The 16,431-nt window shown below is 40.4% G+C and overlaps 1 protein-coding gene across 6 annotated transcripts in view; it reads right to left on the reverse strand.

Moving 5' to 3' along the window:
- The window catches only part of clip2 (CAP-GLY domain containing linker protein 2), a 63,483-nt gene that overhangs the window by 26,733 nt on the left and 20,319 nt on the right, over window positions 1–16,431 (reverse strand). For 2 of the 6 annotated variants that reach the window (XM_034198740.1, XM_034198742.1), the window contains exons 4-8: window positions 10,516–10,640; window positions 8,446–8,659; window positions 5,449–5,631; window positions 4,589–4,692; window positions 3,974–4,034 (exon numbers count right to left, since the gene is read on the reverse strand). In XM_034198740.1, the coding sequence (XP_034054631.1) occupies window positions 3,974–4,034; window positions 4,589–4,692; window positions 5,449–5,631; window positions 8,446–8,659; window positions 10,516–10,640 (687 nt within the window). Of the gene's footprint in view, window positions 1–3,673; window positions 3,779–3,973; window positions 4,035–4,588; window positions 4,693–5,433; window positions 5,632–8,445; window positions 8,660–10,515; window positions 10,641–16,431 lie in introns of all 6 variants that reach the window. The other 4 variants (XM_034198739.1, XM_034198741.1, XM_034198738.1 and 1 more) reach the window with 3 other exon arrangements.

Raw genomic sequence — 16,431 nt, forward strand, 5'->3', positions numbered from 1 at the left:
TCTACATCAACATGTGTCCCCTCTTCTTCATGTCTCCTCTACATCAACATGTGTCCCCTCTTCTTCATGTCTCCTCTACATCAACATGTGTCCCCTCTTCTTCATGTCTCTTTTACATCAACACGTGTCCCCTCTTCTTCATGTCTCTTCTACATCAACATGTGTCCCCTCTTCTTCATGTCTCCTCTACATCAACATGTGTCCCCTCTTCTTCATGTCTCTTTTACATCAACACGTGTCCCCTCTTCTTCATGTCTCTTCTACATCAACATGTGTCCCCTCTTCTTCATGTCTCTTCTACATCAACATGTGTCCCCTCTTCTTCATGTCTCCTCTACATCAACATGTGTCCCCTCTTCTTCATGTCTCTCCTACATCAACATGTGTCCCCTCTTCTTCATGTCTCTTCTACATCAACATGTGTCCCCTCTTCTTCATGTCTCTTCTACATCAACATGTGTCCCCTCTTCTTCATGTCTCTCCTACATCAACATGTGTCCCCTCTTCTTCATGTCTCCTCTACATCAACATGTGTCCCCTCTTCTTAATGTCTCTTCTACATCAACACGTGTCCCCTCTTCTTCATGTCTCTTCTACATCAACACGTGTCCCCTCTTCTTCATGTCTCTTCTACATCAACATGTGTCCCCTCTTCTTCATGTCTCTTCTACATCAACATGTGTCCCCTCTTCTTCATGTCTCTTCTACATCAACATGTGTCCCCTCTTCTTCATGTCTCTTCTACATCAACATGTGTCCCCTCTTCTTCATGTCTCTTCTACATCAACATGTGTCCCCTCTTCTTCATGTCTCTTCTTCATCAACATGTGTCCCCTCTTCTTCATGTCTCTTTTACATCAACACGTGTCCCCTCTTCTTCATGTCCCTTCTACATCAACATGTGTCCCCTCTTCTTCATGTCTCCTCTACATCAACATGTGTCCCCTCTTCTTCATGTCTCCTCTACATCAACATGTGTCCCCTCTTCTTCATGTCTCTTTTACATCAACACGTGTCCCCTCTTCTCCATGTCTCTTCTACATCAACATGTGTCCCCTCTTCTTCATGTCTCTTTTACATCAACACGTGTCCCCTCTTCTTCATGTCCCTTCTACATCAACATGTGTCCCCTCTTCTTCATGTCTCCTCTACATCAACATGTGTCCCCTCTTCTTCATGTCTCCTCTACATCAACATGTGTCCCCTCTTCTTCATGTCTCTTTTACATCAACACGTGTCCCCTCTTCTTCATGTCTCTTCTACATCAACATGTGTCCCCTCTTCTTCATGTCTCCTCTACATCAACATGTGTCCCCTCTTCTTCATGTCTCTTTTACATCAACACGTGTCCCCTCTTCTTCATGTCTCTTCTACATCAACATGTGTCCCCTCTTCTTCATGTCTCTTCTACATCAACATGTGTCCCCTCTTCTTCATGTCTCCTCTACATCAACATGTGTCCCCTCTTCTTCATGTCTCCTCTACATCAACATGTGTCCCCTCTTCTTCATGTCTCTTTTACATCAACACGTGTCCCCTCTTCTTCATGTCTCTTCTACATCAACATGTGTCCCCTCTTCTTCATGTCTCCTCTACATCAACATGTGTCCCCTCTTCTTCATGTCTCCTCTACATCAACACGTGTCCCCTCTTCTTCATGTCTCTTCAACATCAACATGTGTCCCCTCTTCTTCATGTCTCCTCTACATCAACATGTGTCCCCTCTTCTTCATGTCTCCTCTACATCAACATGTGTCCCCTCTTCTTCATGTCTCTTTTACATCAACACGTGTCCCCTCTTCTCCATGTCTCTTCTACATCAACATGTGTCCCCTCTTCTTCATGTCTCTTTTACATCAACACGTGTCCCCTCTTCTTCATGTCCCTTCTACATCAACATGTGTCCCCTCTTCTTCATGTCTCCTCTACATCAACATGTGTCCCCTCTTCTTCATGTCTCCTCTACATCAACATGTGTCCCCTCTTCTTCATGTCTCTTTTACATCAACACGTGTCCCCTCTTCTTCATGTCTCTTCTACATCAACATGTGTCCCCTCTTCTTCATGTCTCCTCTACATCAACATGTGTCCCCTCTTCTTCATGTCTCTTTTACATCAACACGTGTCCCCTCTTCTTCATGTCTCTTCTACATCAACATGTGTCCCCTCTTCTTCATGTCTCTTCTACATCAACATGTGTCCCCTCTTCTTCATGTCTCCTCTACATCAACATGTGTCCCCTCTTCTTCATGTCTCCTCTACATCAACATGTGTCCCCTCTTCTTCATGTCTCTTTTACATCAACACGTGTCCCCTCTTCTTCATGTCTCTTCTACATCAACATGTGTCCCCTCTTCTTCATGTCTCCTCTACATCAACATGTGTCCCCTCTTCTTCATGTCTCCTCTACATCAACATGTGTCCCCTCTTCTTCATGTCTCTTTTACATCAACACGTGTCCCCTCTTCTTCATGTCTCTTCCACATCAACATGTGTCCCCTCTTCTTCATGTCTCTTTTACATCAACATGTGTCCCCTCTTCTTCATGTCCCTTCTACATCAACATGTGTCCCCTCTTCTTCATGTCTCCTCTACATCAACATGTGTCCCCTCTTCTTCATGTCTCTTTTACATCAACACGTGTCCCCTCTTCTTCATGTCTCTTCTACATCAACATGTGTCCCCTCTTCTTCATGTCTCCTCTACATCAACATGTGTCCCCTCTTCTTCATGTCTCCTCTACATCAACATGTGTCCCCTCTTCTTCATGTCTCTTTTACATCAACACGTGTCCCCTCTTCTTCATGTCTCTTCCACATCAACATGTGTCCCCTCTTCTTCATGTCTCTTTTACATCAACATGTGTCCCCTCTTCTTCATGTCCCTTCTACATCAACATGTGTCCCCTCTTCTTCATGTCTCTTCTACATCAACATGTGTCCCCTCTTCTTCATGTCTCTTCTACATCAACATGTGTCCCCTCTGTGTAAAGACTCTGAAAGTTTCAGGAACAAAGATTCTCTCTCTTTTTGATCCATTTCTATAAAAACCTGTCTGAAAATGAGCTGATCAGATTTTGGCCACTGTGTGATGTCATAACGATGTTTTGTCTTGTGTAACCATTAGCCAATCAGCAACCAAGGTACCCCCCCCCACCTTATCACCTGAATCTCCTCCTAGAGCACCATTGAGTTCTTTGTAACCAAATCTCTCTCAGAGGGGCGTGGGGAGGGGCTCCTTATTTTCATCTAAAGTAACAGACAGAGAATCAGCACTTTTGAAACAGGGCTGAAACAGAGGGGATTATGGGTAATGTTGCAATGATCTGTTTGGTGTTTCAGCCAATCAGAGACAGGCTCTGGATATATCTGAGACCTGTGATATATTGATGAAGAACAGTATAATAGGGGACCTTTATCACCACGTTTTCCCTCTCCGGGATTCCGTACATTTGACTAAATTGTGTCGTCTAAAATAACTGTAATAATCTTTTAACGAGTGTAAACTCAGATTGAAAGTCAGATTGACCAATATGTGTGTCTAATGATTTCAGAGGATTATTCGTGTATCTCTAGTTTGATTTCCTGTGAATTTGGACGCCACAGACAGGTGGAGTATGAGTTCATGAGAAGCACACGGGCTACAGGCAGAGGGCTCGTTGCTTTTCTTTTACCCTCCTCTTCTCTACGTCTTTGTGAAGCCCCTCTGCTCTCGACTTTTCGAGGAGCAGACTCTGCTCAAGCTGACGAATGTGGGCACGCTCCATTTTCCTCTGAGTCTACAGAGAGAGACAAAGAGAAAGACAAGGAGGAACAACAGACTGAAGGAACCGAGGCCGGAGACGTTTCAGTCCGTCGTGACTTTTGTATACCTTCTCAGGGTCCATGGGGTTATATGCTGGATTTAAGCATTAAGAAGGACATATATTCAATTGTTAATAGTGTTTATACGTAGTAACTCTGCTGATAAATACCTCCAGGTCTCCTTTGGTGATGCATTCCTCCTCTACTCTGAACTGGAGGTCTTCCACTTTCCTGTAGAGAAAGTAGTTGTTAGAGATGTGGCACAGAGGATAGGTAAAAGCAGTTTTTTTGTACTTAGTAAGATGATATTAGCATTAATGAGTTTGGTAATCAACTTCTTATGTTCATACAATATTTTATTATTTTTAATTGATCTTTTATTGAAAAAAAATGTGTTGCTTATGTTATTTAATATTTTAATATTATTGTAATATTCTTTTTTTTTTAAATGCAAATTCTTCCTTTTTTTATATGAATATTTTAATTTATTTATTTTAATTTGATTTATTTCTAAAAATGAAACAAGTGTCAATAAACCCAATTTCTCCATGGTAAATAAAGTATTTCTTATTCCGATATATACTTAAAGTACCAAAAGTGAAAGTCTCATTGGGCAAAACAGACCATTTAAAAACCGTGTATTTATATATATTACTGGATTATAGTTTTAACAGATATTTAATTTAGTTGCTTAATGCAAAATGATTTGATAATACATGTTTGTAAAGCCCTACAGAACCCTATACATGGAGGAGAGTGAGAGCAGCACAGCTCTGTGATGTCACCTTTTCTCTTCTTCGAGCTGATTGGTCAGTTCCAGTTTGTCTTTCTGCGTGCTGGTCAGCAGAGTTTTGATTTGCTGCAGGGCGCTATCGTTCTCCGACACAAACTGTGGAGGGTAAAGAGCGTTAATGGGACATGCGACAGATTTATCCGTGAATAATTTACTGCCTGAGCCCAACAGGAAGTGTTTGAAAAATATCACTGGTCTCCGGCTTGAGCTTCAATCTCAGGATCCATGTATCTGTGATCCTCTCCAGAATGGAAGTAGTCATCACATACAGAGCATCAACTAGTTCCTGAACAGTGTCCTTCACATGCTGATATCCAAGAGAGGGAGTCACACAGTCACAAGGTGGAGGAATACCAGTTCTTCTAGGTAATCATACATCTTGTCATGTACAAAATACTGAGTTTTTTCTCAAAATTCTGACTTTTTCTCAACATTCTGACTTTTTCTAAAAATCTTAAAAAAAATCTGACTTTTTCTCAAAATCTACAAAAAATTCGGACTTTTTCTGAATACTTAAAAATAATAAATATCCCTCGTCACCGGCTTGAGCTTCAATCTCAGGATCCATGTATTTGTGATCCTCTCCAGAATGGAAGTAGTCATCACATACAGAGCATCAACTAGTTCCTGAACAGTGTCCTTCACATGCTGATATCCAAGAGAGGGAGTCACACAGTCACAAGGTGGAGGAATACCGGTTCTTCTAGGTAATCATACATCCTGTCATGTACTCAGCTACAGTTGGGATACCTTTGTTATCATGTGTACTCTGATATTGAAAGAGTACATTCAGTATTTTCCCAACAGGAAGTGACATTTATTATCTGAGTGTCGTACCGTGACATGCTGCACCTTGAAGCTGCTCAGCTCCTTCTCCACCTCCTGGATGTGGGTGGTGGCTTTGGCCATCTCCGCCCGCTCAGAGTCTCTCTCCGCCAGCAGCTGCTCGATGTGCTGCTGCTTCTCCTTCAGAGCCTCCTGCAGCGCCGTGGTGCCCGAGATCTTACGGGCGTAACGGGACGACGTCTCCGTCAGCTGGAGGGGAGAGAGGGCGGCAAATATTAGGGATGAGCAGAGGAAGGGGAGGATTGTAAGGGAAACAGAAGGAAGGGTACGACGGCGTATCAGGGCCATTATCAGTAATACAAAAAAATGTACATTTGTTTATTTTTTGTAAATTTGTGTTTTTTACGTTTATTAAATCTCAATTTCTAAATTGTCTTTTTTTTGCAAATGTATGACTTATTCTCGAAGAATATAAAAAAAAACTAGATTAAAGAATTGGGAGATTATTCTCAATAATTTGCAACGTAAATCTCAGAGACGACAAGTTTTTCGTCTTAATTTGTGAATTTTAAATATCAGGAGTTTATTTCTTTAAATGTATTTTTTTGTGTGCAATTTTATGACTTTAGGATCTCATCTAATATTCAAAATGTATTTGTGAGACTGTTATCATAAATATACGGCTTTGACATGTGAATCTGACATAGGGAAATATATTTCCCTTTCATAAAACATAAACATACCCACAATTATGTATAACAGGCTTTCTTATACTGACCATAGTACGATAACATAGAACATTGTACACTTTTTAAGTGAATATTATTTAATGTTGGCATCACAAGGCTTCAAACAATAAATATTTCTCAGCACAATTAAGTCCTAAAAGATGTAACTATTGTTTTGACCACTAGAGAGAGCTCTTTGAAAAGATTCCTCTCGTGCTATCAGTTCAATTCAGTAACCTTTATTTAAACACAGAACACTGACACATGAGTTGTTTCATTATACTGTGGATAAAAAATAATGAACATGTCATGAATAACCCTACATTTTAAATGCATGTTTACAGCATGTTGCAAAGGTCATGAACTCGTGCACCTTTCCTGCGTACTGCACCGTACTACTGTGTGTTAACATCAGTGTCAGTTCCTACAAACTGAGGACGGGGACTTTCGCATTTAACAACGCAAGATCTTTAGGATGAAGGTGGGTCAGAATACTTTGTGCACAGATCTGCTGATAACTCAGACTGGCAGTCTCTCTCTGCTGCCAACAATTAAGCAAAGTAAAGGGGAGGCTTCTCCATCCGAGATCTGGCCTTCCACTAGGAGGTAAAATCAATGTGAGATATCCGGATGTCCCTTTATGTCAGATTGTTGCAGGACACAGAGGACAGGATCAAGAAGGGAGTGAACAGTTTCTGAAGCCACTGAACCTGCATGAATAAGATCAATAAGATTCTTAAAGGGTGTGATATTTGCACATATTTCAATATATGAAGACTTCTGCCTCAAAATGGTCTCTTTTTGTATATGCAAACATGCCTGGTTGCATAAACAGTCCGATTCACAAAGACCATTGGTTCTAGCCACACACTAAATAGTACAATTATCAGAGTTTGTTGTAACAAAACTGCATTTCAAGAGAATGCCTACATTTAAGCTACTTTCTGTAGCATTTTTATGTTCCTTTATGGCCATTCAACTATGTTCTGGTTGTATTTGAACCTTCTTGGTGGTGTTAAATGGAACCTTATAAAGAAATAAAGTTATTTACTTTATGTATAGGGATGTATAAGATATCAAGATATTACAATAAAAAGGTTGTTGTGATTCTCTGACGATATTACTTAACATATTTGTGCCCCTTTTTTTGCAAATGTTCACTTTAAAATTCAAGCAGAAATACTTAAAGTTAAAGGTGACATGTCATGCTTTTCCGGTTATTACCCGTCCCCTTGTGTTATGAAGCTTTTTCTGCATGTAAACGGTCTGCAGAGTCAAAACCCTCAAAGTACACCCTGTAGCGAGTAAAACTCTAACACAGAACATACCTCCCCAAAACGCCTCGTTGGAGATACGTCACTGTCCATTTGATTCTTCCGGGTACATCATGATGTCATGTCGAGTTTGGAAAATTGCACAGTATAAATCTATTCTAGTAGACCTCAACAATGGAATTATGATCAGTGGAAATGGCCATGACATGGGACCTTTAAAAGGAAAAACGTTTTTTTATAAGAATATTAGTTATTATAAATTTGGTTCGGGTGAAATACATTAATTTATGAAGTCCAATTTACTTCTAAATGTTTTGAAAATCAGACATTTGATTTACGTTCTTCAGTCATTTTTTGATCATGATATTATTATATCCCGATTTTTGGGGGTATCGTCACACCCCTTATTATGATAAATAACGGTATGCTAGCTATACTATATTAATAGTTGTAGTTTGTATTGTCAAATGATACTTATACTGTCTGTTATGTGTGATTGCCCCATCGGGAATGCTTGGAACTTGGCTGTACTCTGTGTAGTGACAATACAGTCATCTAATCTAATCTTCTTGCTTCCTTGCCAAGAGTCGGATGAGAATATTAAACCCAACTCTCTGCAACAAAGCGAGGACGATAATCTCCCAAAAACAATCCTTCTTTAAGTTTGTATTTGATGTCTCACTGCCTCCATCTTAATTTCAGAGGATGAGCATCATAGGAGGAGTTTGCCCGTACTACTTTAAAGCAGATGTGTGTCTCTGTAGTCGGCGTACAAAATTATTTGCCGAATGATTTAAGAAAATGTATAAAGAAAGCGTATTTAGACAGTATGAAGTTGACTTTTGATTGTGTTCTGGTTTTATGTTTCAGTATTTGTAAGCGACTGTGACTGAAAGAATATTGCTTTTATTTGACTTTTTTATTTTCCTGAAACTTTCAGAACGTCTTACACACAAGTATATGTATAAAAGACATGAAAAAGTGGATTTTGAATAATAGGTGACCTTTAAGATAACCAGCCATGTGTGGAATAAACAAATAAATAACTAAATAAATCTCACCAGGCCGGTGCGACTGGGCCGTCCGCCCACAGACGAGGCCACGGAGCTGACGGAGCTGATGGAGGAGCTGCTGGGGCTGTGGGCCAGAGAGGAGACGCCCATCGCCATCCGCTTGCTCTTCTTAGCCTTCGCTGGAGAGGTGGAGGGGAAACCGATCCGGATCACTTTGTGGATCGGAGCGAACAGGCCGAACTTGTGGAAACACTGGAAGTATCTGCAGGGAGAGCGGAGGCAGGAGTTTGGTTTAAAGAGGATGTCACCAAGAACATACTTGTATATATATATATATATATACAAAAACAAGAGAGAGAGAGGTTTTATACACAATAACAACTTCAGAGTTTTCTCACTGTCTGTGGCACTTCCTGTTTACTAGAAGCTTATTTATTGTGATGAGGTTTGATAAAAATGTGCCAAATGAAGCCGATAAAATTGTTTTTAAAATTATTTTAAGATAAGAAGTACTTTAATGGTTGCGGTGCAGCAGCATAAAAAGACGTTTTTTCCCCAGACATTTGTGACTTTATAACCGCACTGATTTATTTGACTTCATTTTGTTAACTTGTGTGTTTTATCTCACATATGTATGACTTCATAATATCACAGAATATTAAAGTTTTGATAAACATTTCTTTAGTTTTATTCCTACAAAAATATGACTTTATAATCTTTGAGAATATAATATAATATTATTGTTTTGTTTAATGTTTTGTGAATTTGGGTATCTAGAAAAAGTGTATTCTTATTATTCGTATGGTTCTATCATAAAAATGTCTTATGGATTTACAATTTTGCTAAAGATTTCCATTTGATTAATTGCATTAATGTTCATGTAAATATTTTCTAAAACATCTTTACTCACTTTTTTAGCTCTATTTACCATTAACTTGTGTATTTATAGCTTGATCTTTTATCTTAGATTGTGAAGATAGTTATGAATCCATGAGTAATCCCATCTGGGCTGCCTCTCTGCACAATGTGCTTTCTATTATTCTAATGTTGTCTTTATACTAACTTGAACAAGTAAACCTTGAATCATAAACTATTTGGAAATGATATCATGAGTTACACAAGACGATATCTTAGAATAAATATTTATAATAAACAAATAAATGTGTGCGTCCAAATCTGATTTCCATTAGCTTCCCTTTTGGCTGATGGCTTCATTTCAAGTTGAAGCAAAGCTCTAAAAAATGTCCGTACCAATTTATCATATCCGGATTCTGTGAGTGGAGCAAATGCAAATCCTGAATATGGCACAGCGGCTCTGGGCTAGTGTGTCAGTCGGAGTGATTTCACGGACAAACAGATGAAAGAACAAAGAAGTGAACAGATGGAGCCGCAGCCCTCCACTCCATTTCCTTTTAGGGGAAAAGCAAAGGAATTTGGGGAGCTTGAAGCATACATTGTGTGTGTGTGTGTGTGTGTGTGTGTGTGTGTGTGTGTGTGTGTGTGTGTGTGTGTGTGTGTGTGTGTGTGTGACCTAGCATTACTATCCTTGTGGGAACCTACATCTGTTTACACAGTCACGTGTGGGGACTGGCTTCCCTTATGGGGACAAATTGGAGGTCCCCATAAGGGGTATCATTAATTTTAGGGTGAAGACTTGGTTAGGGTTAGGGTTAGGCATGTGTTGGTTATGGTTAAGGTTAGGATAAGTCTCCAGAAAATGCATGTAAGTCAATGTAATGTCCCCTGAAGTAATGTAAACATGGTGTGTGTGTGTGTGTGTGTGTGTGTGTGTGTGTGTGTGTGTGTGTGAGAGACCTAGCATTACTATCCTTGTGGGGACCTAAATCTGTTTACACAGTCACGTGTGGGGACTGGCTTCCCTTATGGGGACAAAATGGAGGTCCCCATAAGGGGTATCATTAATTGTAGGGTGAAGACTTGGTAAGGGTTAGGCATGTGTTGGTTATGGTTAGGATAAGTCTCCAGAAAATGCATGTAAGTCAATGTAATGTCCCCTGAAGTGATGTATACATGGTGTGTGTGTGTGTGTGTGTGTGTGTGTGTGTGTGTGTGTGTGTGTGTGTGTGTGTGTGTGTGTGTGTGTGTGTGCGTGCGTACCTTGTGCCAGCCACTGCCCCGTCGTTCTTCCCCAGAGGCTCGTCCAGCTCCACCCCGCACCACTCCCCCTTGGCAAAGTCTGTCTCCCCCATGTAGCGAATGACTCCCATCTTAGAGCCCCCCACCTGCAGCACAGAGGGGAGAGAAAGCCCCTTCAGTCAAAACAACATTCAGGAAGAAAGACATTGCAGGAAGTGGCCTCCAGTTTTTATCTTGTGTTCAATCAGGAACAACGGAAATAACTAACATACTACAATGCATATCAGCATTTCTCCTGTGGGGTCTTTGTGCTGTGTGTATCAGTGAATTAGAAAATGTAATGCTTTAACACTGAGCTGTAGAAGACATGTAATCATGGCCAGTACGTTCTCCTACGGTTGAGTTTCCAAACAAAATGATAAATAGAAATGTTTAAGGAATTACTTTTAGTGACAAACCAAGATAATTGGGGCTGAAATCACTTCTGTACGATAGACTGAAGCTACAGCCAGCAGCCAGTTAGCTTAGCACAAACCCTGTTACTGCTTCCGTCAAAGAAGTAGTCCTGCACACGACCACCCAGAAAACTGACTTTTTTGCACTTCTGGTTTACAGTTATAATAGGTTAACGTGGGAGCTTCAGAGGTGACATGTGACAAATACAGGCTAGCTGTGTCCCTGTTTTACACTATGTGTGCCAAGCTAAGCTAACACGATCACACCGACCCACTCCTCTTTCTCACCCACCAAACGTGAACAAGCTAATTGTTTTTAAATGTCAAACTATGCCTCTCAGATTGGTGTCTATATCTCATGCATTTGGCATCAAAAAAGCTAATATTCCTCACAATCCTACAACTCGTTCCCATGCTGCTAAAGGTCCTGAACCTTTCCCAGAGGACTGTGTCTGGAGTCACTTCCTTGTTGACTTCTCTAAGTTTAATACTCATGAGCTATGCATTGAGATTTCCCACACGTATTCTGCAGAGAGCAGGAGATACAGATTCAAAAGTTGTAAGTGCATGCATTCACTTGTGTAGATTTCAAGAAATGTTAACTATGACTCAATGGGAAAATCATGGAGTGATTTCCAGGGTGCCACATGGTCAGGTCTTGCAGCTCCGTTGCATCAGAGTGAGGAGCGCTGGTTTCCTGTCAGCCGACATGCTACACTGACTGCAGCTGCTGATCACACATGGTGACCACATGTATGACCGACAAGGACTCATCTCCAACATCCCACTGCTCACAAGTCCCCTAAATGTCTGACTTTGTATAGCAAACATGAAATACCCAACTTAAGACAACATAGCACAGCTAGCACACATAGGAAAGTGCTTTACTTATATTTGACTTAAGTGGTCATTTGTTAAAATTACTCAAAAAAACAGCTTTCATTCATTAAGTTTTCATCAATAGTTCAAAATCTAAACGTATTTATTATACAATAACATAACAATAACCAGCAAAATATCAAACTCTGAGGACAATTCATTTTTTTATAATAATAATGAATCATTTTCTGTTATCTAAGTTTAGGCCAAATCATATTTATGCTTTGATTTTTCCAGAGCAACAACGATTAGTTGAGCAACGCCAATATAATTGATGATGGTTTTGTAATTGTTCATCGTGAAAGGGCAGGAAAGGTCGTTGTTTAGCTTCTTAAATAAATCCGCTTTACTCTGTTTTATCTCACATTAAAGTGAATATCTTCGGGTACTGACAAAACAAGACTTTAGAAAACACTGGATTTTGAGAAACTGGGACATTTTAAATTATTTTCTGACATTCAAGATAAGTCAACATAGAAAATAAGTGACAGATAACAGATTTGTTCTCAATCTACATTACTGTTATCTCATTTCCAGGAAATTGTCAAATGAATATGTAGAGAATGTACAAAATGTTGGAAAGAGCAAATAGCGGTGCAGATGTTTCCGCGCCACATCTGCATTTCACATTTCTGAACATCCATTTGAAATTGAACAACCATGACGTTCCAAAACCATTGTCCCGTATTTAGATGAACTCAATACTCGGTTTAATAGGAACTGAATACAAGGCCAAAACCAAAGAGGGTGTGGTACTGTAAGTCACTCTTCATTTTCATATTGTCAACATAATATTGCCTTCCAGATAACAGGAGCGTGGCAGGAAGCTCTGTGGTGTCAGAAGTTATTAAAGTGAGCCGGTTTGCTGTCAGCGTGAGTCTGCATAGTCACAGTGACTCAGCGTCAGAGTACCAGCTGCAGACAGACACTCAGCACAGCTACATGTCACACGTTAAAGCTGCACTTTAAAGGAGCTAAAACCACACTTATCTTCGGGGTATCTGAGGCTTTAAAAAGAAATGCTACACTGCTTGCATATAAAATGTCATTCTTGGTGATTTCCTTGTGACTCTAAATGGGAAACGTACATTAATACTTAATATGCTGATGGTGTGTTTGCTGTGCTAGCGGCATGGCTGTAGGGCTGACGGTCTGTTGGTCCAAAACATTGGCCCAGACAGAAATATATATATATATATATATATAAGGAGGATTACTATATAACTCCAGTTTCCAAAAAACAAGACGGTGACATCTAAACAAAGTGGAGATTGGCTAAAATAGCAAAATGGTATGCTTAAAACCGGCCAAACTAATAACATTCCCATCACCGGCCTTAGCCTACTTGTGTTCAATGGTAACCAGCACAAGTTAACATGCTAACATACGCTAAAGCAGGGGGGTCAAACTCAAATACACAGTGGGCCAAAATAAAAAATGGGTACTAGTCGAGGGCCGGACTGGTTCAGTGTTTATTGCAGAACTTATTGAAATGAACTTATTGCACATATTAAACCTGGAACTCACAAAGCTTCAATTATTGCCTATAAAAACAACATTAAACATTAAATAATCAGGTGCATTCATTTCTTATGGCTCTATCTGCAGCTTTTCCAGAGTCATTTCTTATGATTACATTTTTCCACAGGCCAACAACAGCTTCAACAAAACTATTTCCCTCAAAGAGAAAACCAAACATGCCCTGTTGTCGTGAGAGAGGAAGTGCAGAAGGAAACATCCATTAAACTCAGTGTGCTGCTCTGTGATGCTAGCTCAGATACTTGGCATCTCATCTTGGGTGCAAGGTCATCAATGTTTGGGCTCAGGCTCTGAGCTGAGGAGACCCTCAGGATGGAGTGAAGGTGTGCGTGCAATATACCGGCGGGCCAGATCTAATAGGAATTAGAGATTATCCTGCGGGCCGAAATTAAATCCACCACGGGCCGGATTTGGCCCCCGGGCCTCGAGTTTGACACATGTGCGCTAAAGTAATGTTAGCATTAGCAAATATTAGCAGATAAACATAAGATCATTATACATTTATATTGCAATACTTTTTATTGTGCTGACAATAACTTCTACAACCATTTGTAAATACTTTACTGGCTAATGTGCATTTGAACAGCTGGGTTGTCTTACCTTTTCAACACCAGCATGTTATTGTCATATTGCCTGTCAAAGTAAGCCTCACAGACACAAAAAACCCACCGTAGACACATTTTTGTATTTAAAACAAGGAAAGGGGTGTTATACATGTTTCGTAAGTTATTATTGTAAGGGAATGAGTGTATAATAAACATAATCATCAAGTTCACTCTTGGTTGGCTGCTCTTAGCATTTTCACAGTTCCTACCATATGACATTACATTTCAACAACGTCATTTAGACTCCATAGCCGCTTTCACACCAAGTACTTCGCCGTACTTAGTGCCCAGCACTTAGTACCCCCACCAAGAAACCAGGGTTGCGTTCCAATAGTCCATTTAGCTTAGGAACCTTCCTAACCAAGTGAAATGACCCGGAAGTCCCTCACTGGCAGCCATGATAAGTGCCGTTCCAATTCTCTACATGAAAGGAAAGGAGGTTTCAAACTTCCTTTATAACCTCCTTTAGCTTAGGAACCACTGGACCTCCCTAACCGAAAGGAGAGGAGAAAATGCTGCCCCACAATGCCTTGCAGCCGCAGCATTTGGCGTCACTCAACAGTCGGCCGTTCACGGAAACAAACGATTATGACGGAGAAATTATATCATGAAAGTTACGGTGCTTATTAAGCTTTTTAAAACGTATGTGGTAAGTTGCCAAAGTGCTTTGTTTTGAACGTTCATCAGTATTATAATCAAAAAGAGAAATATGAACGTTAGTTTTTACTGAAATTGTCAAATAAAGTCACCATTTCACTGAGCTGTGTGGGGTTTGTTCAACTTTTAAAAGATGTTTGAATGGTGATATACACAGTGATAGGTGTTAAGGACTAACGTTTATAATAAATACATCTGTAGTAGTAATGATGCTAATGTACACATCAATCGTTATGTACTTATATTACGCTGTAACAGGATCTAGTGATATCCAACAGAGCTTCATTTAGCATGAAAGAATGATTGCACTGTGTATATATATATATATATATATATATATATATATATATATATACACAGTGCAATAAGCTTCTTAGTGCAATAATAAGCTACAGGGACGTTAATCTAACGTCGGTAATATTAACTTTATTTAATACAAAATGTACGGTACAAGATTTAATCATACGCCCATGTAGTATAATATTTTACAAATGATGAATTACAGCAAACATGTGCAATATATCCATTATTACAGCTCTGTGGGATGGCAGTAAGGCGATATGGTCCGTTCTTATTGTGTATCCATGGGTAAACACGTAACATGAACGTGCCGGGCGGCGCGGTCCCGTGGGTTAGATGCGCGTTCATAATGCAGAGGGAAATAACTCTCAGAATAACGTTATTAGCAAATGTTTACAACTTGAGGAACGAATGTTTTTAATAAGTGATCATACTGGGTAGTTTATTTAGTTTAAAAAAAATTATCCAACGAGTTACAGACCACTCTTTCCCCATGTAAGTCAATGGGAAAAAGTGTTTCCGGGCCCAGCAACCTAAAGGAAGTGTGGTACCGCCGTTTGGCCACAACGAATATTCTCATCAGACTCCGGCGTACTTCCTGGGGGCTTGGTTCACACGAGTCAAGTCCCTGAGGGAAGATTAGGCAAATGAAGCCACTGAGGTCACTTCTTCTTCTTCTGCTTTGGGTTTACTGGCAGGCCGCAAACCACTTCACGGCGTATACTGCCACCCGAAGGCCGGAAGTGCCCGGAGTTGGGGACTGGCTTCAGTAGAAGCTGCTGGGACTCCCAGCAGCTTCTACTGAAGCCTTCCGAGTAAATCGCCAGAACGCCGACACCTCCTCATCTCCACCGCTCCCATGTTTTCTTTTGTGTTGCCATAAGTTAGTCTCTCTGCGTTGGTGCGCGGGGCTAATGCTAATAATGCTAATGCCAGCAAATACAATGGCGGCTTCACAAAACTTTTCCGAATTTTACGGGGCGTGGTTTGCAATTCGCCCAGCCAATCGAAATTGGTACTTTTTTTTCCCCAGGAAAGTCCCACCTCTCTAGCAGGGACTAAAAATGGGGGTAAAACTTCTCTTTTTGGTGTGAACACAAAATCCTAGGACCTATCGGAACTAAACGGGAAAAGTACGGGTAAAAGTACTCCGGTGTGAACGTGCCTCATGTACACCCAAATGATGTTATTGTAACTGTACACGCTCAGACTATTTCATCAACTAGAGACCATATGAGTGGCTTTCAAACTACCCAGATAAACATCAGCCAAATCACAAGCAACCCAGTGAGAACAGCCGTTAAACCTTTACTGAAGTACAGCAGCAGCAGAGAGGCCTCTGGGTAAATACTGCAGCCACTTCCTGTCGGTGCCCACACATCAAACAGGGACATTCATCATGTGTTTAGCTCTGAGGCGCTCTCTCTCTCTCTGAGTCTCTCTCTCTCTGAGTCTCTCTCTCTCTGAGGTCTCTCTCTCTCTCTGGTCTCTCTCTCTCTGAG

Source organism: Gymnodraco acuticeps, unplaced genomic scaffold, assembly GCF_902827175.1.
Source record: "Gymnodraco acuticeps unplaced genomic scaffold, fGymAcu1.1, whole genome shotgun sequence".
Classification (NCBI taxonomy): Eukaryota; Metazoa; Chordata; class Actinopteri; order Perciformes; family Bathydraconidae; genus Gymnodraco; species Gymnodraco acuticeps.